General features: G+C 41.5%; 1 protein-coding gene across 1 annotated transcript in view; it reads left to right on the plus strand.

The window, feature by feature from the left end:
- The window catches only part of SYNJ2 (synaptojanin 2), a 54,990-nt gene that overhangs the window by 12,906 nt on the left and 14,711 nt on the right, over nucleotides 1-27,373 (plus strand). Inside the window, exons 4-18 of the mRNA XM_060273270.1 lie at nucleotides 1,144-1,369; nucleotides 10,072-10,155; nucleotides 11,990-12,051; nucleotides 13,672-13,768; nucleotides 16,800-16,972; nucleotides 17,237-17,318; nucleotides 17,616-17,765; nucleotides 17,851-18,016; nucleotides 20,607-20,798; nucleotides 21,923-22,004; nucleotides 22,682-22,822; nucleotides 24,149-24,341; nucleotides 25,421-25,579; nucleotides 26,209-26,365; nucleotides 26,778-27,045. Of these exons, the coding sequence (XP_060129253.1) occupies nucleotides 1,144-1,369; nucleotides 10,072-10,155; nucleotides 11,990-12,051; nucleotides 13,672-13,768; nucleotides 16,800-16,972; nucleotides 17,237-17,318; nucleotides 17,616-17,765; nucleotides 17,851-18,016; nucleotides 20,607-20,798; nucleotides 21,923-22,004; nucleotides 22,682-22,822; nucleotides 24,149-24,341; nucleotides 25,421-25,579; nucleotides 26,209-26,365; nucleotides 26,778-27,045 (2,232 nt within the window). The remainder of the gene's footprint in view (nucleotides 1-1,143; nucleotides 1,370-10,071; nucleotides 10,156-11,989; nucleotides 12,052-13,671; nucleotides 13,769-16,799; nucleotides 16,973-17,236; nucleotides 17,319-17,615; nucleotides 17,766-17,850; nucleotides 18,017-20,606; nucleotides 20,799-21,922; nucleotides 22,005-22,681; nucleotides 22,823-24,148; nucleotides 24,342-25,420; nucleotides 25,580-26,208; nucleotides 26,366-26,777; nucleotides 27,046-27,373) is intronic.

Genomic DNA, 27,373 nt, shown 5'->3' on the forward strand with positions numbered 1-27,373 from the left:
GGAGAGATTTAAGTTACATGCTTAACTGAAATCCGTGGGACTTTTTAAAAGCATGTAATTTTTACCTGGATTGTGTCCACTATCTGCGTCTTGTGGTGGCATTTTGGGATGCAAATGGCTTGCAAGAGTGATATCAGTACAGAATATACTTTCACAGAAAACTGCTGACTTTATTCAAATGAATTTGTATTTAATGAATTAGTCTGACTGGTAATATATATTCATATTGCCAGACAAACAGTATGGAATATTAAATATAGTCACATGCAGAAGTCACTACATTGCCTTTAATGGTTATATTTCCTTTCAGTAGTGCTGGGAAATCCAACAATAGCTGTAGGCTGTTTGAGCTGTATCTAATGGTAGCTTTGTCTTAGAAAAAAGTACTTCTGTTCCTGCAAGGCAAGACACCCAATTTTCACTGCCTTCCCTACTGCTGTGTCCCATTCTGTTCTGGAGGATCCCATGATCCCAAGGAGCAGGTTTTAGGGAGACGTGTGTTAGAGGGGTTGGCAAAAATTGGGTGCATCCATCTGCAAGAGCAGAAGTCCATTTCCATTAAGGCAAAACCACAACTGGATACAGCCCAAAGTTTTTTAATATTTATGATCCCGGAAGGTTACATATATTAATATAGTAATTGTAAGCCCAGGGCATGGGGAGAATCTGCCTGACTACAACAGTAAAAACAGGATATTTAAAGGCCAAAATATCTGATGGGCTGAATTCAGCTTGGTTGGTCACAAAAGTATTATTGGTGTCACAAATGTATTATTACCTATCTTGTGTGGTAAAGTTGCACTACATTTATTTTTTCCAGATTTGATTGCAAACAAATATTTCGTGACTAAAAACTATTGAACCTGCACTGCAGTTTTTCAGGTCACAATCTGAACTGTGAAATCCTCCTATTAAAATGCCTGTGGTTCTGTGAGTTGCTACCTTAACAGAGTATTTCCCAAGGTTTATCCTCACTGCAATTTTGGCTTTCTGGCAAGAAACAAGCAAAACTGGAATCCTTCCAGTGCCTTGTAGCTTGAACTCAAATAAATTATAAAACCTTACCAAAGGATAATACTTTAAAGTTAGCTTTGTTAATAATATACAGTACACCTAGTGAGTGATTATTATTGAATCTTGCAGGAACCAGCTACTGCATGTCCCCTTTAAACACTATCAGGTGAATTGCTCTGATTGGCTGTTAAAAGTGATCTGTGGTGTGGTGGACATTCGCACTCTGTACGCTTCTCACAAGAAGGCAAAGGCCTGTCTCATCTCCCGGATCAGCTGCGAGAGAGCTGGTGCCCGGTTTCACATACGAGGAGTCAATGATGATGGCCACGTTTCTAACTTTGCTGAGACGGAGCAGGTAAGGGCTGGATCCCATGTCTCTAAATAATGGATTGCATTTACACAAAGTGGGGTGGCAGTTGAGGGATCAGGATGACATCTTTCACAGTGACAAGTGACATGAGAGAAGCTAGCAAGAGCTTTTCAGAAGTAGTGTCTAAACGCCCACAGTATATTCATTAACTCTGCTTTTTTCCTTTTTGTTCATTACACATGTCTTCAGAAGAATACACCCACTCCATTCCCTCCACTTCAATTCGTTTGGCTTGGTGTTTGCCCCCCTCCCCACATTTGATTTACAGTTGAGAACTTGTGTATTCTGGGGTTGGGGGTGGGAGTGTGATTTTTCAGTACATTAAAAAAAAAATCCCTGAGTGGGGAAGAATAGAAGCAAAATAAATTCTTCTTGTTCATTATCACACACTTTCCCCATAAGGATTATAGGCTGGACTAGATTCTAATCAGAGATTCTTTCCTGAAGCTTTAATAGTCCATACCAAACATCTCATGCACAGGTAAAGGGAAATGTTTGTTTATTTGTGTTCACAAGGACACTAACACCACACCACCCCAAAATGTAAAGTGTATTTTATGGTCATATTTTAACCATTTTCCTATGGTATTGTAAAAGGCAAGTTATTTTTTAAAATATTAGGGAGCAGGGTTTGATTTTGAAATGATCATATATTGCTTTTGTGTCAATCTCTTCTCCATTATCCTTTCTTCTGCTTTAAAACAAAAATAAATCATGAATTCCTGTCATCAGGAGTGTAATGTTTGTCACCATGATACCATAGCTACCGGACAGGTGGTTCAACTAACCCTTTTTCCTGTGACTGGATACCTGCATTCTTCAGTGACAGCACAGTGCAAGAGTGCAAAAGTATAAGCCTATCTTTAGTCACACCCCTGAGCATTGGGGGTTAGCATTCTGGCTAAGAAGTATTGATGACCTGGCCTACATGTATCTAATTATTTGGCAGCATTATTTCCTCTTACAGCTAAAGAAGGAATTACCACCACCACCACTATCATCATAATCTGTCTCATTAAGCTAATGATTTGAAATACTTTGCTGTTGTACTTGGGGCCTTGTTTTCACAGTGTAACTGAGAGGCCTATTTTGGACATAATAATACTAAACAATGTTTTAACAGTACATGCATCAGCAGTAGCAAACCTCTTCTTCCCTCCTCTGGCATAGCCATGAGGAGAGGATTAGAAACAGACACTTCCTGTTTAGACTAACTAGAGATTTTCATTCCATCCAAACGGGGGTAGTGTGTTAGGGAGGACAGAATTCTAGTTGGCTTATACTTAAGCTCTGTCCAAATGTTCCTTTTGGTATCTAGATACTGTATTGAGATACCATCCGCATAAGAAATGATGCTGTGGTATGCAATCTGCTAGAAGATGGATAGTTGTTTCTGGGGGGTAAGAGAGAAATGCACTGTTGGGGAACTCTGGCAAGGGGTAGCGTTTGTTGATCCGGGATTGAAATGCTACCCACTAAAAATGAAGCTATCGAGTGATGTTCATGCACCTACTGTCTTAAAGAGGAAAACTGGGAAGGATAATAGACATTTCCTTTGCATTGTTATGGAAACTGCAGAATTATAATAGAATCATAGAATTGTAGAGTTGAAGGGGACCATGAGGGTCATCTAGTCCAAGCCCCTGCCATGCAGGAATCTTTTGCCCAACGTGAGGCTCGAACCCACAACCTTGAGATCCAAATGGCACCTATGTTTGTTGGACTTGTGGTCTATGAAAAGCCTTTCAACAAACAATGCAAGAAAGCAAAACAGAAAGGACTGGCAGCACCATTACCATTTTATTTCTAATGGCCAAGATATACATTCTTTTGTGAAGAATGGCTTTCTTGTTATGATGGATGAGGAGCTAACATGTCGTTTTGTATGTCTCTCTGCTCAAAAGGACAGGTGGCAACTTTAATCACAATGTGCTGATTTTATAGACCCTACTGGCATCATAAATAGCTTTTTATTCAAATGCTTGCATATAAAAGGCAAACTGTCCCTATATTCATGTTGTTGTTGTCGTTTAGTTGTGTCTGACTCTTCGTGACCCTATGGACCAGAGCACTCCACGCACTCCTGTCTTCCACTGCCTCCCGCAGTTTGGTCAAACTCATGTTGGTAGCTTCGAGAACACTGTCCAACCATCTTGTCTTCTGTCGTCCCCTTCTCCTTGTGCCCTGCATCTTTCCCAACATCAGGGTCTTTTCCAGGGAGTCTTCTCTTCTCATGAGGTGGCCAAAGTATTGGAGCCTCAGCTTCAGGATCTGTCCTTCCAGTCCTCAGGGGTGATTTCCTTCAGAATGGATAGGTTTGATCTTCTTGCAGTCCATGGGACTCTCAAGAGTCTCCTCCAGCACCATAATTCAAAAGTATCAATTCTTCGGCGATCAGCTTTCTTTATGGTCCAGCTCTCACTTCCATACAACACTACTATACATACAACATATGTATGTATATGTTCATACAACATACTTAATATTCATACAACATACTTAATCATTTTGCAAAAAGGAAAAAGAGCTCATCGAATCTTGTTCTACTAGTGCCTGACTTATGGGTTGCAGGCTGCATGTACATTGCAGTAGCTTTTATAATTTTCCAGACAGTTTTAGTTATTTATTATTCCCTACATTTGTATCCCGGGACGCAGGTGGCACTGTGGCCTAGGGCTTGCCGATCAGAAGGTCGGCGGTTTGAATCCCTGCGACGGGGTGAGCTCCCGTTGCTCGGCCCCAGCTCCTGCCAACCTAGCAGTTCGAAAGCACGTCAAAGTGCAAGTAGATAAATAGGTACTGCTACAGCGGGAAGGTAAATGGTGTTTCCGTGTGTCTGGTTCGCCAGAAGCGGCTTTGTCATGCTGGCCACATAACCTGGAAGCTGTACGCCGGCTCCCTCGGCCAATAACGCGAGATGAGCACCACAACCCCAGAGTCGGTCACGCCTGGACCTAATGGTCAAGGGTCCCTTTACCTTTACATTTGCATCCCACCTTTTCTCCCAGGAGCTCAAGGTGACATACATGGTTCTTTCCCCTCCCCTTCCCTTGCAACAACCCTGTGAGGTAGGCTAGGCTGAGACACTGTGACGGGCCCAAGGTCACTCAGTTAGCTTCATGCCCGAGTGCAGATTCAGTCCCTGGTCTCTCAGGTCCTAGTCCAACATTCTAACCTCTACACCTGCCTCACTCTCAGCCTTGATAATGTGATGGGGATCTCGGCATTATTATTTTCTCTCTCTTTTTTTAGTTATGTAGCGAACATGATTTCTTCTGTGCATTCTAATGTTCAAATAACACAAGTCAAATAAAAACACTGTTTATATGATGCTAAGATAATTTGAGGCCTGGAGCAGAGTAGGAGGAAGGGAGCTGACAATGATTTTCAGTGTTAAGGCTCCTGTTGCCTGGGATACAGGGACTGAAATATAGCTTGCATACTGTTGGGTATCACTATTGTCACATTGCAAGAACACCTGCACTTCTCTTCAGGGGTTAAAAATTGTATAAAAGCGTTGGATTTCTCATGTTCATTGTCCAACCTGCCATTGCATCTGTCTTAAGGGCTAAGCATCCTCATGAAGGATAAGGCTGTTGGCAGCTATCAATTGCATTTTTCTCCCTCTCTCATAATAGTTGAAGCCAATGCCATGCAAAGAAGCTGAATGTTGGACAATTGAGGACAGACCAGAAGGATTAGCAATTGTTTGCTGAAGCTTGAGAATGATTGTCGAGCAGGGGTGGAGAATCATTTCCAGTTTGCTGTGGGGTGGGGTGGGGGGCTGGATGCTGCAGTGCCCTGACCTGTCCCCTGTGGACCATTCACCTGTCATTTACCTGATGTCACCATGACATCACCTGAAGCATTTTCCTTTGCCCACATGGTTTGAAATCAAATTATATGGGGAAAGACATAATGTTTTGCAAGCTCTGCCAATCAGCTGATTGTTGGAGCTTGCAAAACTCTGTACCTTTGCAAACACTGACAATTCACAGGCACACTTGCAAAGGGCACAAGGCTTTGCAATCAGCATGGAGCTGCATCTTACCTGCTCCGCACCTAATGCCAAATATACATGTAGGGCAGGTAGGCACGGCTTGACCAAAATGGCCAAATGCAGAGGCCTGCCAGTCTTAATAAGATCTACAGGCCAGAGGTTCCCCACCACTGCTGGAACGTATTGCTTCCTTTATAGATTCAATTTATCCTTATACAGTATTTATGTTAGAAGATATTTGAAACTGGAAAAGGGGCATGGAGAAAAAGGAGTGATTACGCCTTTGCTGCTCAGTACACTTGAGTGGATAATGGAGCTCTGTATTTTTGTTCCATGGAACTTCATTAAGGGACTTTAATATGGAATATAAATTTTACTTTAAATATAGTAAAGAGCACCATTTTTAACCTGGATCACCGCAAAAGGAATGACACGACTTAAATTTTGGAAGGAGTGAAGATATTGAATCTCTTGTAACTGGGGACTTAATCATGTGCTCATTCTGGAACTAGGCTATCAAAACATGATAATTGGTTCCATCTTGTCTAAAGTATTCATATAAAAAGCTTAAAATGCAGTGAGGTCACCCCCCCCTGCATTTCTAGCCACATATTTACAGTACATTGTTTTTGCATTAACTTTTTTGTTTGTTTCCCATCCTTTGAATCCCCCCAGAACCTCTATTAGTGAAGCTCTCATCTGCACATGGGGCAGTAACTATTAGGGTATGCTCACATTACTGCTTGCCCCACTTCCTTGGCAGAGAGTGATAGTTGATAGGTGTCGGGTGCCCTAGCACTGTGGTGCAGAGATCGCGCCGGCGCCCCCGCCCCACCCTGTTTCTTGCCGCGGCTGGTGGGCAGGCGCGGCACGCGGCGGCCCCTGGCAGCCCGGCGCCCCACGCCACCCAGCCTTCCCCTAGAGCTGGCCCTCATAGGTATGATATTGTTATTTATGCGGACCCAGAAGAAAAATATATCTGCACTTGCTATCCTCTTGTAAACGTAGATCTGGGAAAGGTATGGGTCACCCTTATCAGGACACCTAAAGAGTCGGCAGAAACGCTTTTTCTAATGCTGACATTGGAAAGTGGCACGTATCCATGTGGTAGCAATAGTTGGCATTCTGGCTTAAAACACACCTAAAACATGCCCTAAATATCAAGCTGAGAGAAGGAACCTAGGTAGAGCTAGCAAGAATCTTTCTCTCTGGAAGTAGCAAAAGAGGCATTGGGTGAAATGGAAGTTAATTGTGAAGTCACCACCTCCCCCCCCCCCCCCCCGCCTCTTTCTCATTCACTTATATATGCATCATTCACAGCCACTGCATTCTTTCCAAACAGGGCTGAACCTCAGAGTGGCTGAAATCCAGTCCAGTTTGTAATGCACAAGCCTAGGAAGAAAATCTCTCCTGCTTTCTTAGCAGACTACTGGATAATCAGTGATGAAGTAAAAACTTGGCAGCTTCTAATTCAGTGGAGAAAAAAGTTGTTTCCACTTGCTTCATAATGACATGCTGGCTCCTCTCTTTCATGAATAAACGGCACCCCAGGAACCTGGATGCCCAGGGAAGGCTCTCTGACCCCTTTACATTGCATTAGTTCTGACATTTTTTCCTGGTTTCAGGAGAGAGAAAGAAACAATTAGCTTTATCTCCAGGCAGCTCTTTTATGCATAAATGGTATTCCTTTGTCTCCCACTGAGTTAGCCTTCTGGCATTTCAGCTTGGCTATGAGTCATCTCTTTTTTCCTTTTTTTTTTTTTGGTGGCTGGAAATGACTCACTGCAACAGGCAAAGAAAAGAAAACAAACCAATTTCAAGTCTTTTTGCTTTCTAAACTGAAGCCAACACTTAACATTTTAACTTATTTGGCCATTTTAGTTTACAAGCCTGATAAAACTAGCAGGAACACACAAAACTGCAAGACTGAGAACTGAAAGAAATTGGGATGGGGTGGGGCATTTGACAACCAGTGTGCAGGTCATATGAAATTGGGGGTGGGTGGGTGTGATGAGTGCCATTTTCCTACTCAGGGTGCTGCAGTAGGGCACTTGGTTTGCATGCTGAAAAACCCGGGTTCAATCTCTGGCATCTCTGGTTAGGATTTGCTGGAAAAGACTCTTGTCTGAAAACCATGGAGAGCAGCTGCTAGATAGTGTTGACAATACAGTACTGAGCAAATAGACCTTGTAGCCCCCTAAGGCAAGCAGCTTCCAGATCCATTGGTAGATTATTTCACATTCTTTTTCATATCTCCAGAAAGAGCCTAAAGTTTCCCTTCTATGGCATATGACATAGAGGGGAAATGGGATTCCCTTTGTGGGATTTCTTACAGAAAAATAGAAGTTGATTCAGATTCCCCTCCCTTTCTTCCCCCTGCCTCCACTAAGGCATTTAATTTGTTCAGTGTGATTCATGTGCCCAAAGAAGTGTTTGGTTTAGCAATTCTTACCTTTCCGATCACTTTTTAAAATGGCATTTAAAGTGTGCATGATGTGCACGTTACAAATCTGCTGTGGGGAAATGCTGCTTCAGCAGCAGCTGGGATTATAGCAGCTGTTGTAATATTTGGAGCTGCTTCAGTGGCCAGAACAGAGCATAAACCTTTGTGTGGTCCTGGGCATTTTCTTGTAGTATCGTTATTAAAAGGAAATAGAAAATTCCCTTGATGGGATGGGACTTGCCCATCAGGAGCACTCTGGCATCCACCAGATTCATGAAGTCCATTAATTAAGTGCAGTTATACTGTGCAATCCAGTGATGGTCCTTGTGTTCACATTTCCACTGTGGGCATTGGTGCTGATCCAGCTGCCTGCCTGCATCCTGAGCAATGCAGCGTGCTTATAAAAGAAGGCTCTTGGGTGACTTGTCTGATACCCTTTCTTTGCTGAAAGCTCATTGTGATGAACAATGACACCACTATTATATATCGCAGGTGGAAACGGGCCAAGATTTAATTGCTAAATATAGGCCAACGCTGTTAAGTTTGCCATTGTGCTGTTCTTTCCAGGGCCGTGCCTTGCTATCTGAAGCTTCATCTCGGCTTTTAGCTGGCCTAAAATTGGATATGGGTACTGGGGGAGGCAAAGACGCAGGCAGACACAACCATCCATCCATGCAATCAGTGTGGTGAAGGCCGCCGAGTCAGAATCTCTCAACATAACCTACCTTACAGGGTTGTTGTTAGGATAAAATGGAGAAGTGTGTACACTGCCTGCACTCCCTGGAGGAAACGCGGGGTATAAATGTAGTAAATAAAGAAGTGTTGGTGATACTGTTTGTTCTGAGATAGATTGATTATTATTTTTTTACAGATCATCACAAAAATATAAGTGGTTAGGGAGGGGAAGGAAAATAGTGAATTCATATTGGGAAAGGAAATGAATACCAAGTTAGTCAGCCCAACTATTTTGTTTCCTTGATGGTCCTCAGACTTTTTGTTACTTAACATGTTGCCAAGGCACAATGTGTGATTAACAAAAATTAGTAAGTGTTGTAAGTGAAGCTAATACATCCACTTACCGTTACCCAAGAGTGGTCCTAATATGTGTAAAATTTCTGGGGGTGGGGCAGGGGAGAGAGAGGGGGGGATTGTGCTTGCTTGTATGTATCAGGGGTAACTAATATTTTTTAAAATTATAATCTATATTAAATTTTAGAATGACTAGCCTTTGAACCTTAGGACTCATGTATCTTTAGTATTTGCATATAAGAGGGCATTGCAGCCAGTGAAATTTCTATATTACAGTCTGCAGGGATTTGAAAATCTTCCTTGGCCAAAGCTTTCTCATTCATCCAACTATTAAACATACATAAACCCTAATGTTGAAAGACTGGCTGTGGCGTTTGCCCATTCTTTGGGGATACGTTTGTATTGGGGGAGAGAAAGGGTTAATAGGTTGACCAACAAGAAAGCCCAGAGGCGGAGCCTACCTGATTTTGAGGCTCAGCCCAGAGGTTTTGACCAGGCATCCCCAAACTTCGGCCCTCCAGATGGTTTGGACTACAATTCCCATCTTCCCTGACCACTGGTCCTGCTAGCTAGGGATCATGGGAGTTGTAGGCCAAAACATTTGGAGGGCTGCAGTTTGGGGATGCCTGATTTTGACAGTTAGTTAGTTTGGTTGGTTCTTTGGGGGGTGGAGATAGAGGAGTGAGAGTGAGTTAGAAACCAGGGACAAGACTGAGAGGGGATAGAGTGACCGCATTTCGAATATATTTTAAAACTTGTTTGTGTTTGAACTAAACTTTAATCTTCATTGTTAACTCTACCTGACTGAGACTCAATACTTCACCAGGGAACCCTGGTTTTTTTTCCACAAAATCTGTGGCAGCGGAAGAATAAAGTAGTGGTGTACAGGTCAATACGGTAGTCCGTGAAATGACCGGGGGCTCTGTACAAACACCACACTGGCCATCCCAGATCCACACTTGCCATATCAACAGCAAGCTAGCTGTTCAAATCTGTCCAGTTGTCTAGATAGCACATATTCTTTTCTTTGGTCCAAATAGATGTCTTATTTCCCATGTATTTTTGCCATTTTTTAAAAAACCCTGAAGATACCTCACATTCAAGCTTAACTGATATCTAGCTTTGCATTTCAATCAATATAGTCATACACATAGTTGAGAAATAGCCAAAAAAATGCATTGATCTGAATATGCTTTATCTCTCTTGTTTCTGTAGACTATCTATTTGGACAATGATGTTTCTTCCTTTGTTCAAATCAGAGGCTCAGTTCCACTCTTTTGGGAGCAACCTGGGCTACAGGTAAATAGCAAAAATCACTAAGGCTGCAATCCCAAGGCAAGAGGTGGGATTGAAGGCAGTTTAACCACCATATCCAATGCCCTGCCAAGTGTCAAGGCAGAAGCAAGAACAGAGGAATATTATCCATCCTTTTTTGCACTTTGATTAGTTATTATTTAAGAGCTTCCTTTCCACTGGGAATACAGTGGTACCTCAGTTTAAGTACACAGTTGGTTCCAGAAGTCTGTACTTAACCTGAAGCGTACTTAACCTGAAGCGAACTTTCCCATTGAAAGTAATGGAAAGTGGATTAATCCGTTCCAGAAGGGTCCGCGGAGTACTTAAACTGAAAGTACTCAAACCGAAGCGTACTTAAATCAAGGTATGACTGTAATGGGAACAAAATAAAGAGTTAGAGGGGCTGCTGAACATGTCTGTCTTTCTCCCTGGTTCTGGATGTGATGTCTTTGGATCTTAGCTGCTTCCTGGTCCTTGCTTGGAATGCCTCCTTTTGGCCCTACTGATGGTTGGAGTTCTGGCATCAACGGGGCCAGGACAACCAAGGGTCCAGTTGCGAAGAGGAAGTACCCATCTCCCTCTATAGTGTTGGTGCTCTGTCTCTAACCTTGTAGAGAGAGATGTGATCTATCTTACAACCCCTGAGATGTCAAAGAGGCCTGATGCTGTGGTTAAGGTAACTTTGAAAGTTGCTATGCCAACATTTGTGATATTAATATTCAAGATGCTGAGATTTGAGGTGTTGTGTTTTTTTATTAAAAAAACTTGTGTGCTGTGATGCAGTGCTTCTTATAAAGGCCACACTGTAGCCATTGGCAATGAAAAAGGGAGGCACCAAAAGCAGAGTTTTGCCAGCCACAACCTGAAATGGTTGCCTACAAATTGGGTCAAAACTGTTTTTAGAGAATAACTCCTTTATTCGAAACAAAAAAATAAAAAAATTCCTTCCAGTAGCACCTTAGAGACCAACTAAGTTTGTCATAGGTATGAGCTTTCGTGGTATCTGAAGAAGTGTGCATGCACACGAAAGCTCATACCTATGACAAACTTAGTTGGTCTCTAAGCTGCTACTGGAAGGATTTTGTTTTTATTTTTTGTTTCGACTACGTCAGACCAACACGGCTACCTACCTGTAACAAATCCTTTATTTGAATCATGAATGGCTCCATCTCTGTATCACTCGGGAAGATCATATGGTCTGGTTTATACAAAGAAGCTGTTACCTTGAAACTTAATATGCATATTTTAAAAAATATTGATTATTCAAAACTCGACCTGTTTGTTTTTGTAAGCTCAAATACTTTTTATAAGCTGATTGTTTATCCTGTAAAACGATTGAACCTGGCTAGCTAAAGACAACACTTTCTGCTTGTTTATTTTTAACTGCAGTGGTTCAGGCATGGTCTGTGCTTTAGGACAGCAGTTATATCTGTGTATGTACAGAATAGATACTTACATGAGCTCTGGAATGTGAGTTAGGGACAGATTCAAGAATGCAATGAATTCAGTGGTGTTTCCCCCAGCAGCTATGCCTGTTATATTCATCGGTGGCCCTAATAAGGAAACTCACCTTGACAACTGGAGGGTCAGTTGGATAGAGGATTCTGGGCAAGGTGAACCCATGGCCATTCACTGGGTGTTAATTTGATTTTGCATTCATTTGTCAGTGTTGTTAGCTAATAAAATGTGTAATTTGTGCTTTGAGTGCCATATGGGGGTGACGGTGTGGTTGCTAAGAGATAATTAAGGAACATTTTCTTTGAATGAAAAAGGGAGACATCTAGTGACTCATGTTTAAAATGATTGCTTTCTATTATTTTCATTGTTATCCACTTAGGTTGGCTCCCATCATCTAAAACTCACCAGAGGCCTGGAAGCTAATGCTCCTGCTTTTGACAAGTAGGTTTAATTGCAACGCTGCTGATAACTGAGTAAAATCGGATGTTACTGTTTGCATTCCAGGGTTTCCCAGAACATCATCATGGTGTCCAGGGCCAGCTCTAGGTAGAGTCCCGGTGGTGCAGGGCGCCAGGCGCGAAGCCATGCTGCACCCTGCGAGGGCGGGGGCACCAGAGCGATCTCCACCCCTCAGCGCCAGGGCGCCTGACCTGCTCGAGACTGCCCTGATGGTGTCACATCTTTCTTCTTTCAAATCCCACTTCAAAACTCACCTTTTTATGAGAAGCTTTTTGGTTGAATCCCTACAACTGCAGACATAACACTTAACCATAGAATCATAGAATTGTAGAGTTGGAAAGGATCCTGTGGATTGGGTAGCCCAATCCCCTGCAATGCAGGAATATGCAACTGTTCCATATGGGGATCGAACCTGCAACCATGGCATTGTCAGCACCATGCTCTAACCAGCTGAGCTAACCATATATAAGGGATCAAATATTGGCTGTGGGGTCAGCACGCTGCTCTCCACTTCCCTATTGCTCCTGCTGGTCATTATGCCAGCATCTGGCGGTAGAGCAGGGAGAAATGTCAGGGGTTTTGCTAAGGGGAAAAAGAAGCTATCTGCATTGTGGCTGCTACATCTGAAGACGGTAATGTTACTAGGCTTATTTAAATTATTGTCTTAATCAGAATTTAGGTCTGGGGTTAGGAAACTTTTTTTTTAGCCTAACCCTCATCTCCCAAAGGGACACATACTAGTGACAGGTGGGGCCAAATGAGAAGTAGGTTTTGGGTTTGACTGGAGCTGGCGCACATGCAACTCTCACTGTGAACACATACAGCACACACAGCATGCATATACACATCACATGCCAAATACTTGTATAGTATGCACACATAAGCTTGCAACCCCCCCCCCCATCCCACACCCCCAGCTGGAACAAAAAAAAGCATTTTAGGTTTTTTCTTTGTAACACTTCAAACAGCACTGGATGCTTCAGTTGAGGGAAGAATCTCATTTCAGGGGGAGGGAGGAGAATTCAGTTCGTGTGCTAGAAAGGTGGGATATTTTGTAGCACTAGAAGGAAGAGATCTTGATCTGCCACCAAAAAGAAGTTAACTGTGCATTTGCTACCTTTATTGCACAGTTGGTTTTGAAGACTAGTAGATTTCCCACCCCCCACCTGTATAATAAGCTGTTCTTGCATTTACACAACCTCTTAGGAACTACTAAAGCCAGGTAAATGGCACAAGGCTGTGTGCAAAGAGTGGTGGACGGCTATTGAAATAGATAAAGATCCCACAGGTAGAGCAATTCAGGTGATATAGGAGGGAATCAGTCCATTGTAATGCTTCTCAGAGAATGTTGTGTGTTTTTTAAGGCCGTCCCTGCTCCACATGTGTTTTATGAAGAGTTCTAGGGCTCAGCTATACAGCTGCAAATAAAATGTTTTGAATGTGTTGTAAAATGCAACTGAGACACCAGATAGCAACTGTGAGCTATAGCAAATTCAATGCATTTTTCAAAATGATTTTTTTAAAAAATATATTAAGGTAGATTTCACCCTAGTTCGTGTCTAATATTTATGAAACCAAAGCATTCTGTTTCTACTTTTGCAGGCATATAATGCTCATGAAAGAACAATATGGTAAACAAGTGATTGTTAACCTGTTAGGAAGCAAAGGAGGAGAGGACGTCCTTAACAGGGCTTTCAAGGTAAAAACAAAAAGCAAATACATGTGTGTTTAGTATAACTGGGATTATTGGGAGACTTGATAAAGTTTGTACATATGAATGTTTGCTAAAAAGGCATTATTGTCTAGCCTTTGCAATTACCATCACAATGTCAATTGTAAATGTCATTTTAAACCAGGGGTCAGATGCGGCCCACGAAGACTGTTTTACCAGCCCACGAGCTGCCCCCGAACCGAGCCGCCCGCTTGGTGAGTCCCTCACACGCTGCACTAAATCAGCATGGTGCGGGGACTCGCCGAGTGGCGGCGGAAATCATGTCTGCACACGCGCTGGAACCGGAAATCACGTCTGTGCATGTCCAGACACCTAAAATCGCTTCTGTGCAGGGTCGATTTTCGGCATCTGGGCATGCGCAGACACAATTTCTGGCATCTCGCTGTGCCAGTCCGGCCCACAGACGATCTCCATGGGAGTGATCTGGCACATGGTCGGTAAACTTTGCCGACCCCTGTTGTAAGCGCATCAGTTAAATCGATAAACAAAACTATTCTTGGTTATTTAAGCCTATACAGACATGTAAATTTGACATGTATTTTAATATGTGGTTTTATTTTACAATTTATGCTTTTAAAATTGCTGGTTTTATTTTGGAAAACATTACATTAGCTTGATTTTTAACACCTGGATTTTTAATTTTTACATACATGCTTGGAGGTTTTGATGATTAAGTAGTATATAAATCCTGTTAAATAAAATATTTTAAAAATCAGTTCTTTTGAAAATCATCAATATTTCCAAAGGAAGGATATTTCCACCTAAAGCAGAGATTGCCAGATCATATTATTTGTATTTTAAATATTTTTAAAATTAAATAGCAGAATGCCTTTGAAATTACAACCATATTTGTCACTGAGAAAAGAAAGAGGAACCCATGCAGTTAACTATTACAATTGTCTCTTATCATCCCACCCAACAGCCCCCATGCCATATGACCTGAAAACCTTTTTGACCTGGCAAGCCAGATCTTTTATCTCCTTCCACCCTGCAGGCCAACTTTGACCCATAGGTGGTTTTGCCCACCTGTTAAGAGTTGGCAGGTCCAGGGAGATAATGAACAGATTTCAACTCCCCACACAACAGCTGTTGCACAGGGAGTTCAATCCTGCTTTCTGCAGGCTTTTGGTATGCAGAGGCATTCCCTGCAGGAGACTCTCACACAGAGCAGGATGTGTTCAATGTGATCATTGTCCATGCTGGCTTCCCACAGTGAAGTAGGGCACACAGCCAAACCAAGCAGGGTTGTACACCACCTCCACTGTTACCCACCACGTGACATTACCTACCCATCACTGTGATGTCACCTAATTGACAAGTGGGCGCAGTTTAGAATAAATGATTTATTGGACCCAAATTGGAACCCCAGGTGGACCTGAAGTCCCCACTCCTTTTATTAAAATATATATATTTAACAATTGATATTGTTTTGATATACCACTTGATTGTAATAAAACCTCTAAGTGGTTTGCAAAAATACGTGATGCTGTGCTGCGTCTGAGCTGGATCTCCCTCCTTCTCCAAGGGGGGGGGGGGACACTGTTCCTCACAAGCAAGTTGATCAAAGATCAACGCCTGTCGATCAAAGCCTGTTGATCAAGACTGGGCACTTTGCTCCAGTCACTACAACTGATGCTGGCCAAACCCTTATTCATTCATTCATTTCATAAAATTTATACAGGCACTACAGTCTCTGCTTTCTACCCCATAGGGAGAGGAAGTTGAGGCATGAGCATGGACTGAGTCCTTAGGTGGTTCCATTTCTTCTCCCTCACAAACTCCCACTGTGCATTGAAGTTCATTGTCAGTATTGCTCCCCTGTTAGGTCTTATCCTCCCTCTCAGTATCACCTGTAATTCCTGTTAGAGATGATAATTTGTCATTTCTCTGTAATGTTAATGAGTAGCCCAGCTGCACAATTGGGTACCATGCTTTGAACAATGATTCATGCTGAGATAGTAATGGTTTAGTCTGATGTCATTCCCAAGTATGGTCCCTAATGCAGCTGTCTGTAAATAGTCACTGAAGTGTGGGCAGTTACCAAAGAAACAGATCCAACGGCAGTAACAGACCGTGGAAGCATGACTCTCCTCTAGTTATAAGCAACTCTTAACATCGTCAGTGCCTGAAGCGCCTCTTCTCCTGAATTTATTTTGGAACCTGGCCATTTGAACTTTGAAATGAGCTTGATAATAGTTCTAAGTGAGCAAACACAGGAAGCAAGAATGCAGCCATGTTTAATATCTCAATCTAAAACATTTGCACCAATACCTCTCCCTATATGCAATGCAGCTGAAAAGGCAGGATAGAAACACTAAATAAATGTATAAGCACTTTGCCTCATGTGGCTTTCTGACAGTGCACCTGGAGTGTTTTCTGCTGGTATTTGGGGGGTGGGGAGCAGCAGCATATCTTGCATTCTTGCTAAGGTAGCAGAGCTTCCTTTGAATCCTGGGCCTCTCACCTCAGGTATCTTCAGCACAGGATTGCACTCTGAGTATGTGCTATTATTCGTACTTTCAAGCTGGTGTAGTAAACTGGATCACAACTTTATTTTTAATTTTTGCATTATTTCATGCCCTTTTGCAGGGTGGTGTAATTTTTATTCTGTCATATCTTCCAATCCATAGGAGAGACTATAGAATGGGCATTTAGGTTGTGAGTACAAAATACATATTGGCATGAAGCTGTATTCTGACTACATACAACTACATACTAATATTTTATGTGACATCATGTGGCAGAAACATGATGTGTGGGACACAGGCCCACACAGTCTAACTGAGGCCTTAGTTTTGGTTATAAATTGAGCAGTACTGATTGGTGCAACAACAACAAAAAACACCTAAGGGAATTGAATTTTAAAATATGCAGGGAATATTGTTGAATTTACAACTTAGCATCATGATTAGCAGTTCAGTGCATATTATCATATATATTTTTCTGCAAATGATGAATACAAAAGGTTTTTCTCTCTGTCACTTTCCTTTGCAATTAGAAGTTGCTCTGGGCATCATCCCATGCAGGAGACACACCCATGATTAATTTTGATTACCACCAGTTTGCAAAAGGTGGGAAAATGGAGAAGCTTGAGAATTTGCTGGGGCCTCAGCTGAAGTTGCATTGGGAAGAGTTAGGCATCTTCACCAAGGGCGAGCATGCGGGTTTCCGGTGAGTGTCTTAACCCTTTGATACCAATTGTTTGTGCTTTCCTTTTCGAGCTTCCAGATGTACATTGACTCTGCATATGGAAGGTTGCATCCTCATTGGATTGGGGCAAAGGAAGCTAACAGTAAACAACACAACTCTCTACATATTTATGTATCTGCTTCTTCTTTCCCCTTCTTCCCTTTTCAGCAGGTTTTTAAAAAGTAGTTGTTTTTTGGGATTTGTGGGAATGCTAAATCTTTTCATTCTTTGACTTGATTTTTGAAGTCAGCAGATGGGTACCTTGCGAACCAACTGCCTGGATTGTCTGGATCGAACAAACACCGTTCAGTCCTTCATAGCACTTGAGGTGAGTGATCCACCAGACATTTTGCAGGAATGCTCCCCCCCCCTTTTTCATGCCTGCATTATGTCCGTCTTGTGAAAAGGTGAAAGATGGTGTCTTTCTCATACATATCTGGTTGGCCAAAGTGAGGACAGGATGCTTGGCTCTTTCGTCAGATCCAGCAGGGCTCTTTCTTACGCTTTGAGATTAATATCCTGAGCAAAATCCTTAATGTAACAACCAGCAGCAAGTTTGGGGTATGATGAGGGCAGTGATCTTATCTGTTTCTCTCGGGCTTATGCCTCTTTTTTTCTCATCCAGGTTCTGTTCACTCAGCTTGAGAGCCTGGGATTAAACTCCAAGCCTATAGTTGAACGTTTCCTGGAGTCTTATAAAGCAATGTGGGCCCTCAATGGACACAACCTAAGTAGGATTTTTACAGGCAGCCGTGCCTTGGATGGAAAAGCTAAGGTAGAGGAGACAAGTGATAATTGTCATATTCTTGGAAGCTGTCGCTGTGAGTTAAATAAATGCTATTAATCCTTTTGTTACACAGGTTGGGAAGTTCAAGGACGGGGCGCGTTCAGTGTCACGGACAATCCAGTCAAACTTTTTTGATGGTGTGAAACAGGAAGCCATTGACTTGCTGCTTATGGGTGATTTCTACAGTGAAGAGCAAGCGGAAAAGGAGAGGATGCTCATGGACCACACGGCATTGCTGAGTAAGTAAGATTTAGTTCTGACTTTCTTTCTTTTTGGTATTGGTGTGTAAAGGAATTAGCAGCTGCAGCTCAGAAAAAAGTCAATGAAAATAGTATATGTAAAAGATGGGAAGACAGACAGACAGTTCCAACTCTGCCCCATGACAGAAAGACAGATAAGACAGATGTAACGCCACCCAACCCTGCTAAAATAAAAATTCAAAGGCCTGGATGAATAAGAATGTTTCACCTGGTGCCTAAAAACAGCTAGTGATGGTGCCAGGGGAGGGCATTCCACCAATTAGAAGTCGCCACTTAAAAGACCCATACTCATGTCTTCACACTCTTTTTTAATTTAAATTATTCATAGTTTTCATTTATATACATTTCAGTAGTTTAACAATCATTCTAACATTTCAAACCTCAACTTCTTTCCTCCTCTTTCTGCAGTTTCCTTAAATTTATTTTATCATTTCCTCCATATTCTAAATTAACTTATTCTTATTCTTTTATTCATAATTTTGATTATATATTCTTTTGAAACTGCAGGTTATTACAGTAATCCTGCCAATGTCTTATCTGTTTATAATTTGTTGGTAGATATTCAATAAACGATTTCCATTCTTTTATAAAAAGTTTGTTATCCTCGTTTCTTACCGGTATTCTTCCAGTAAGTTTTGTCTTTTCTGCATAATCCATAAGTTTTTGTATCCATTCATCTCTCGTCAGAACTTCTTCTTCTTTCCATTTTTGGGCAAGTAGCATTCTTGCAGCTGTAGTTGCATACATAAATAAATTTATATACTGTTTGGGTAGTTCTACACTTATAATTCCCAAAAGAAAAGCTTCTGGTTTTTAAAACAAATGTTATTTTAAACATCTTTTTCAGTTCATTATATATCATTTCCCAGTAAGCTTCAACCTTACTACAAGACCACCACATATGATAAAAACATCTGCACCATCTGCACCATAACAATGCCTTATGAGGAACGACTTAGGGAGCTGGGTATGTTTAGCCTGGAGAAGAGAAGGTTAAGGGGTGATATGATAGCCATGTTCAAATATATAAAAGGATGTCATATAGAGGAGGGTGAAAGGTTGTTTTCTGCTGCTCCAGAGAAGCGGACACAGAGCAATGGATTCAAACTACAAGAAAGAAGATTCCACCTAAACATTAGGAATAACTTCCTGACAGTAAGAGCTGTTCGACAGTGGAATTTGCTGCCAAGAAGTGTGGTGGAGTCTCCTTCTTTGGAGGTCTTTAAGCAGGGGCTTGACAGCCATATGTCAAGAATGCTTTGATGGTGTTTCCTGCTTGGCAGGGGGTTGGACTGGATGGCCCTTGTGGTTTCTTCCAACTCTATGATTCTATGAGCTGCATAAGGCTTTATAGGTCAAAATCAGCATCTTGAATTGGGCCTAGAAACTAATTGGTAGCTGGTGGTAGCTGGTACAGCCATGCCATAGGGACCCAGGTGGCGCTGTGGGTAAAGCACTGAGCCTAGGGCTTGCTGATCAGAAGGTTGGTGGTTCGAATCCCTGCAACAGGGTGAGCTCCCGTTGCTCGGTCTCAGCTCCTGCCAACCTAGCAGTTTGAAAGCACGTCAAAGTGCAAGTAGATAAATAGGTAGCACTACAGTGGGAAGGTAAACGTGTGCTGCTCTGGTTTGCCAGAAGCGGCTTTGTTATGCTGGCCACATGACCTGGAAGCTGTACGCCGGCTCCCTCGGCCAATAACGTGAGATGAGTGCCGCAACCCCAGAGTCGGTCACGACTGGACCTAATGGTCAGGGGTCCCTTTACCTTTACAGCCATGCCATAATTTGTGCTATTATCTAAGACCATCTTGCCCTGGTGATCATCAGCATGAGACCTTTACTATCGTAAAACAACATCAGAGAGGGAGAAACTACACATCTGGGAAAATAGCTATATTCAAGGCTAATCCAAGCATCTAACTTGCACCAATAATTAAAACCATATATGCAGGATACAATGAACCCACCCTCTTTTTCTTTCACCTTTTGACGTTCAGGGTTTTTGTCCCCAATGCATATATTTGGGCTTTCTGTACCACTGATTCAGACACTTGTGCATTTGAATCTGAGTAACCAATGTGCCTGTTCTAGTGGTTACAATCTCACACTCCTATTAATGATGTCTTTTAAAACTTTTTAAAATAATATAACTATGTGCATGAAAGCAAAAATACATATAGATTGGTTTGGATTCTCAGGTTGCAATTCTGTGTGTTTTTCTTGGGAATAAATGCTACTGAACACAATAGAAGTTCACCTCTGAGTGAACATTCATAGGATTGCACTGTCACTCTGCAAAACGCCCAACAGCAGATGAGCACTAATGCCTGCTTAACGTTTTCCCATAAGCTACTCAGCTGCTCCCAAACTGTTCATGTTCCTGCTTTTGAACTATGAGGAAGAGCATCACTTGTGGGTTGTGGCATAGCCTGAAATGTTTATCCCTAGTGATTTAAGGCATGCCAACAAAAGCAATTATCAGGAGAGATGTTGGTATTCTGATGATTCATATGGTCCGTTTTATTTCATGGCAGAAAATCCCACTCTCTTCCCCCCTTTCTTTCCATCAGTGACTCCTAGCATTTTGAAAGCCATGTCAGAGCATCAGTTTGAATTCACAAACTTCAAGAGAATTCGTGTTGCTATGGGGACTTGGAATGTCAATGGAGGCAAACAGTTTAAGAGCAATATCCTTGGTACCAGCGAGTTAACAGATTGGTTACTGGATTCCCCGAAGCTTTCTGGTGTTTCAGAATTTCAAGGTAACAAGGAGCACTAGTCATGCAGTGACAAGCGTTACCCACACACATATCATATTCCTGCATACATGCATACATATGTGTCTATGTTTGTATTTGTTACAACTCAGTTTGTGGGGCATTAAAATTGTTAGGTTACTTGCACACCACCTAGAAACCTCTAGTTTTGTTCATAAATAGTCCAAGATAATGTGGTTAATAGAGAAGTCTGAAAATGCAGCATTTGTATGTTTTCCACTCAAAGCGAGGGACTTTTAAGTTTTACCCCCAGTGGTCAAAGATACCCCATCTAAAAAGCTGAAATTTAGTTCACATTTAATCATTAGGATTTACCTAATCATTAGGATTTACCTAATCAGCCCTGTCAGTAGAAACCCTGTACAAAGACTTCCATTGTGCAATGGTTCTTCCCCTTTTCCCAAAATTGGTTTTGGGGATCAGGAGAACCCCTAGAAGAGTGGGGTGGGAGGAATCTTTCTGCCCGGCCAGCTACAATGTTTGTGTAGATGGAATGTTTGGAAGAACACAACACTGAATTTCACCCCGATTGGTAGAAAAGTCTGAAAGGGGGATTCTGTGATGAACATGCATGTGTGAACAATATTTTAAAATCTAAGTCAGTATTAGGATTATCATATATAATAAAAGAGGGCAGCATTCCACTACAGAAAAAACCAAAGCTCCACGTGGGAATGGGCTGTGTGAGTTCTGCTGCCTTTCTCTATGCCAGTGTTCTGCGACCTTGGGCGACATGCTATTGGACTGTAACTCCCATCATCCCTAATCAGTGACTAAGCTAGCTGGGGTTTATGGAAGATGCAGTCCAGTGACACATGGGAACCCATTGATGAAGAACCTTGTTCTGTGCTAGAACCATACTTGCTTGCATTGTGGGTGAGTGGGGATTTTTACTAAAAGCTGGGTACGTGCATCTGTGCCTGCAGAAAGCAAGCATAATGCACTAGTGTCTCTCACATACTCTCTCAACATGACCAGCTGACTATTGAAATCACTTAACCATGGTTAATAACCATGGTTTATTTTGTTTTTACATTAGAAAAGGAAACATTTTCACAAAGCATCAACTCACTTTTGTATGTGTTCTTCCCCCCCTCCTGTTACCATAGATGACCATTGTCCAGCTGACATATTTGCCGTGGGATTTGAAGAGATGGTAGAATTAAATGCTGGGAATATTGTGAATGCTAGGTATGCTTAAACTGAGCTATTAAGTGTATTATACTCCATATATATTGACATAGTTGCTTATACCCTGTGTAGTAGTGCGTGGATAATTTACAAAATGCTAATAGCTGGTTCACATATGCATGCTCATCACCTGTTGACTCTGACATCAAGTGATGATTGTCATGCATACATAAGCCTTCAAAGACGAATCACCACAAATAAATCTTTCATGTCACCTGATATCAATTCAAGCACAATAAATTTAAATAGAAACTGCATTCATTCATTCATTCAATGGAAAAGCATCAAGTGTTGAATAATCAAGTGATGTTCATTCATACGTGAACCACACTCAGATGGGGTTTATTCAGTGCAATAAATAACTATGATTTTGCAGCCTTTCAAACATGTCTGAAAGAGAATGAAATGAAAAATGCTGATTTCTCTGAATCTCTATTAGAAACTGGTCTATTATTGTCTTATCGGTCTGAAGTGGTGGAAACACAGGGGCTTTGAAGCAGAGTAAGACCAGTGTATCCTGTATGAACATGATAGTTGGATAAAGTGCTGATGCAGCCCTGAGTTATCAATAAGTTGCCATTTATAAGCTCTGGAATTAACCCTGTGTTCTATCCAGTGAAGACTATTTCATGCTCTATCCAATTTTCCTGCTACCGCAATTAACGCTTGTGTTGCAGCACAACTAATAAGAAGATGTGGGGAGAACAGCTTCAGAAAGCCCTTTCCAGGACACATCGATACATTCTGTTGACATCAGCACAGCTTGTTGGTGTTTGCCTCTTCATCTTCGTACGGCCTTTCCATGTCCCCTTCATCAGGTATATCCCCTGCGGTGGGGAATTGGGAGCAAGTAGAAGTCTTCTTTCACTGCAAATTCTAATTTGGTGAAAGTGAAGGGAAATAATTATTAAGTGGGAATTTACTCACTCTTGCTCATGCTGCTTTAGCATTACGCACGTGTTTTCTTTAAAAAGAAACTTTCATAATTAATGATTGCGCCAGAAATCCTAAACATAAGTAAGACCCACTGAATTAAGGATTCTGCTGTTGGGATCCTGTTACCAACTGTAATTCTTGCAGCAAACTCCATTCATTTTCAAAGAATGTGGGCAGGAATTGTGATTGATGAATTGCTCCCTTTGAATTGGATTCTGCTTGAATAATTCACAGAGTACGACCAGTGAGTCTTGGAATCTTTATTGATATGTCTTCAAATTTGACATGCCCTCCATTAAGGAAACTCCATTAAGGAAACTATATTTTAGAGCAGAGTAAACAAAGGAGTGTGAGCAAAATTAAAAAATATATAATGTTTCTGTTTAATTCTATATATTTCTTTCAAGGCAGTTGTTCCATCTAAGCCTTGTAAACTTATTTTTAAAAACCCAGGTTCAGAAGTGGTGTTATGCCAAATTTGATTTAGAGTTTTGAAGTTTTGAATGGGTGAAAAATGGGTCAAAATGTATTGGGGTGAGGGGAGTTGGCTGTATTTTATTCTGGGAAATCTCCCAGTGGCCACATACCACTGGTGAGCGTGCAGCCAGAGGAGAAAGTGGGCAGAGCAACAAATGTAAAGTTTACCTTTGTATGCTAGGCTAGTTGCTATGCACACAGATATGTACACACACAAACACCCTGCTCCATCCTTCATACACACAAGCAAGAGGCATTATCAGAGTTCAAAACACAGTTCAGCCAGACAAAAACACTCAAGGAGAGGGTCAGAAGCAGGGGTGTTGAGGGTGTGGCCACAGGAGAGTAACAAGTGTTAGATGGAGAGGCCTGGAGTGTAGTTCTGTGACATCACATCAAGATAATAAATACATGAGCTGGATAAAGTCAGTGTAGTGGCAGTTTCTCTTTTGTAAGGCCCATGAAGATGTATCGCCCCTTCCATGTTCGTTCATTTTGGCAGGGCTTCCACAGGCTCCTTCTTTGCTAGTCATAGAGCCATAGAATTGTTGGAAGGGACCCCAAGGGTCATCCAGTCCAACCCCCTGCAATGCAGGAATATCAACTAAAGCATCCAAGACAGACGGCCATCCAACCTAGTGACAGTCTACTCTGCCTATTGTTCTATGTATTTCCTTTACATTTCCTTAGCAAATGCTTCTTTTTGTCTTTGGCTGTTCTCTCCTGCCCAGGGATGTAGCAGTGGACACAGTGAAGACTGGAATGGGAGGGAAAACTGGCAATAAAGGAGCAGTTGCCATCCGTTTTCAGTTTCATAGCACCAGCTTATGCTTTCTATGCAGCCACTTGACAGCTGGTCAGTCTCAGGTGAAAGAGCGGAATGAGGACTATAAAGAGATCACACAGAAGCTGAGCTTTCCAATGGTGAGGTTCTTGAAATGTTTTATTTGAAGTTGTGCTGAATTCTCGCCCACAAAAACTATCAGAGCAAAAGGAATATATTCAGGGGCGGGTGGGTGTAGAGTTCCACCCATTCTCCCTTCTCTCCAATCTTAATTCAGGGAACGTAGCACAGACATTTATTTCCATGTGTGTGAGAGGAATTCTGTAGCTGCTTATTCTGAAGCCTTTAAAAGATAGCCTGAATTATAGCTTGTACATCTGTATTAAAATATATCCATATTAACAGTGCCCTCTAGTGATGTTATAGCTGCAGACATGGTTTGATGTGGAATGCATATATTTTTGTTGGGTATGTTTTGAGTTTTTGTTATGCTTGGTTTTATAACAAACATTTAAATTCAGCTGAAACAATGGACTGTAAACAAAAGCTTGATGGTTGAGAATTGTAGTAAATCTTTATTACAGTTGGTTTCAATTTATATTTATAGTAGTGTGAGACTGTAGTTTTAAGGGGGCATTTTCACTTTCATTTAGTATGAAGATTGTACTTTAGTGGACAGGAAGTGGCTCATTTGGAGAGGTGGAACCAACAACACTAGTTTCCTGGCAACAGGAGTGGGTGGGGGGAAATGGCAGGGAGGTTGGCATGGTAGGGCAGGTTCACTGGCAGGAGCACCACCAATGCACTTGTACTGAACCAAATGCCTGCGCCGCTCCATTTCCCTCCCAGTAAATGTCAGGGACACCCCTGCCAGGAAGCTAGCATTGCACCTCATGTCTATGTGGGCCATTGCTGTTGGTTGAAGCACATTTTCCAAGTTAAAAGCATGTATCATCAAAACAGATTTGCATATGCACTTAAGCTATTTTTAGTTAACTGTGATTGTGCCAGATTATCAGATCAGTATTGTTTCAGTATAGGATAGTGGCCTGTACTGAAACTAAAGATCAAAGTTGTAACAATAAATGTAGTGCCCAGCATTTATTAATGGGCCATACTCTGAAGAAAATTCTAAAACAGCACTCAGAAAATAAGGAAGATTAAAATTCTGTTGTTTAATCTGTGCTTGAAAATACAATTTTCTGTCACACACAAACAGGGAAGAAGTATGTTTTCTCATGACTATGTGTTCTGGTGTGGTGATTTTAACTATCGCATTGATTTGACCTATGAAGAAGTATTTTATTTTCTCAAACGACAAGATTGGAAGACACTCCTGGAGTTTGATCAACTGCAGCAGCAGAAATCCAGTGGAAAAGTAAGGGGATTGGTGCTCTTTGAAAGAGCATTTATTATAAAAGAGATATTTACCCGAAAGCTCTTTAGTTATTTGAAGCAGATGCCCAGAGCCTGATCTGAATGCACATGGTGCAGGAACCTAGCTGAACCTAAGCAGCTTTGGGTCTGGATGAGAGACTACTTAGGGGCACTATTGAGGCCACCTTCTGTTTTGCAGTGGAAGGCAGGGTGATTATTCATTTAATAAACAATTATATTCTTAAAACTTGTGCTGTCAGAGGTCCATGGCGTACACTTGGTTGCTTTTGTTTGAATTTTTTTTAAAATCCTACCTTCCTTATGAAATAAATATCAAGGTAGGTTACCTGCAGTTTTTTTTGGGGGGGGGGGCGCGCGGATATAGTAAAATAATAATGAAGTTAGAAAAGTTGGATATTTTTTTTAAATGGAATCATTTTTCTAGTTGCCGTTTTGTCTTATTCAAGTACATAACATAAGCAAAAATACTTGCTAAAAATGCAAGTAATCAGGCTGCTATCTGTGCTTAGAGCTACATAGTGGAGATCTGTTTTATACCAAGAAAAAAAATACTGTATGAATGGCATCATAATAAGCCACAATTTAGATGACCTGTGATTTGTTTTATAGATATTTAAGGATTTTCATGAAGGAACGATTAATTTTGGTCCAACATATAAGTATGATGTTGGCTCAGAGGCTTATGATACAAGTGACAAATGCAGAACTCCAGCCTGGACTGACAGAGTACTTTGGTGGAGGAAGAAACTTCCTATTCATAAAACGGGTAGGTAGGATCTTTTCAGTTTTTTAAAAGTTTGATAGACTTTTATTTGGATCATGAAATGAAGATATGTATAGTAATAGCTTAATTATAGACGGGTACGAAAGTTAGATCCTCTTGTGTCAACTGACACCTCTGTGGGGCAGAGAACTCAAAATTGCCATACTTACCATTTGAGTCACCCTGTATGGACATAAATGAATTACTATTTACCATCAATGCACTGTGTTTTGCTGCCCATACCACTGCAGTACTCATGTATTCAAATAATATATATAATATTTTGTGTCCTGACAGTTGGGTGCCACATAAGTTATAAGCCACCATACAAAGTGATTGAAGTCCCAACATTTTGTTGAATGATTGCTCTAATGATTTTAAACTCAGAAACTGAATTCTGTTTTCTTTTACAAAGCTGGAGAGATCAATCTTTTTGACACTGATCTCAGTGCAGAAACAAAAATCAGACCCATTTGGTCTCCTGGTGCCTTGATGTATTATGGAAGAGCTGAGCTCCAGGCAAGCGATCACAGGTACCGTAACCTCAACGGAAGCATAACCCTTCTGAAATGGCAGAGATGCTGTCGTTTCTGTGATTGTCATGCTTTTCTGTACTGTTGCATAGCAAAGGAGGGTTCTGTAGCTCAAATGGGAAACAGCATGCAAAGCAGGTTCAACCTCTAGCATCTCTAATTCAAAAGATCACAGATAAAAACATGAAAAAACATGATCATGAGGAAATATCTCTATCCAGGACTGTGGAGAGCCATTGCCAGGCAGAGCAGACAATAGTTGGTGAGATTGACCTAATTCACAATAAAATAAATCGGCCACATTTGAGAGGCTAAGGAGTGTGTGCTTGGCTCATGCTCACAAAATCCAATTAGGTGTGCAGCATTGACCATTTCTGAGGAATCCCAGAAAGCCATTTGTGGCACCCTATGCTATCAGTGTGATCCTAGAACCTTTTCTCATAAAAAAATTATGTGCTTATCAGAACACCAAAAAGCA

The sequence above is a fragment of the Zootoca vivipara genome, chromosome 3 (genome assembly GCF_963506605.1).
Source record: "Zootoca vivipara chromosome 3, rZooViv1.1, whole genome shotgun sequence".
Classification (NCBI taxonomy): Eukaryota; Metazoa; Chordata; class Lepidosauria; order Squamata; family Lacertidae; genus Zootoca; species Zootoca vivipara.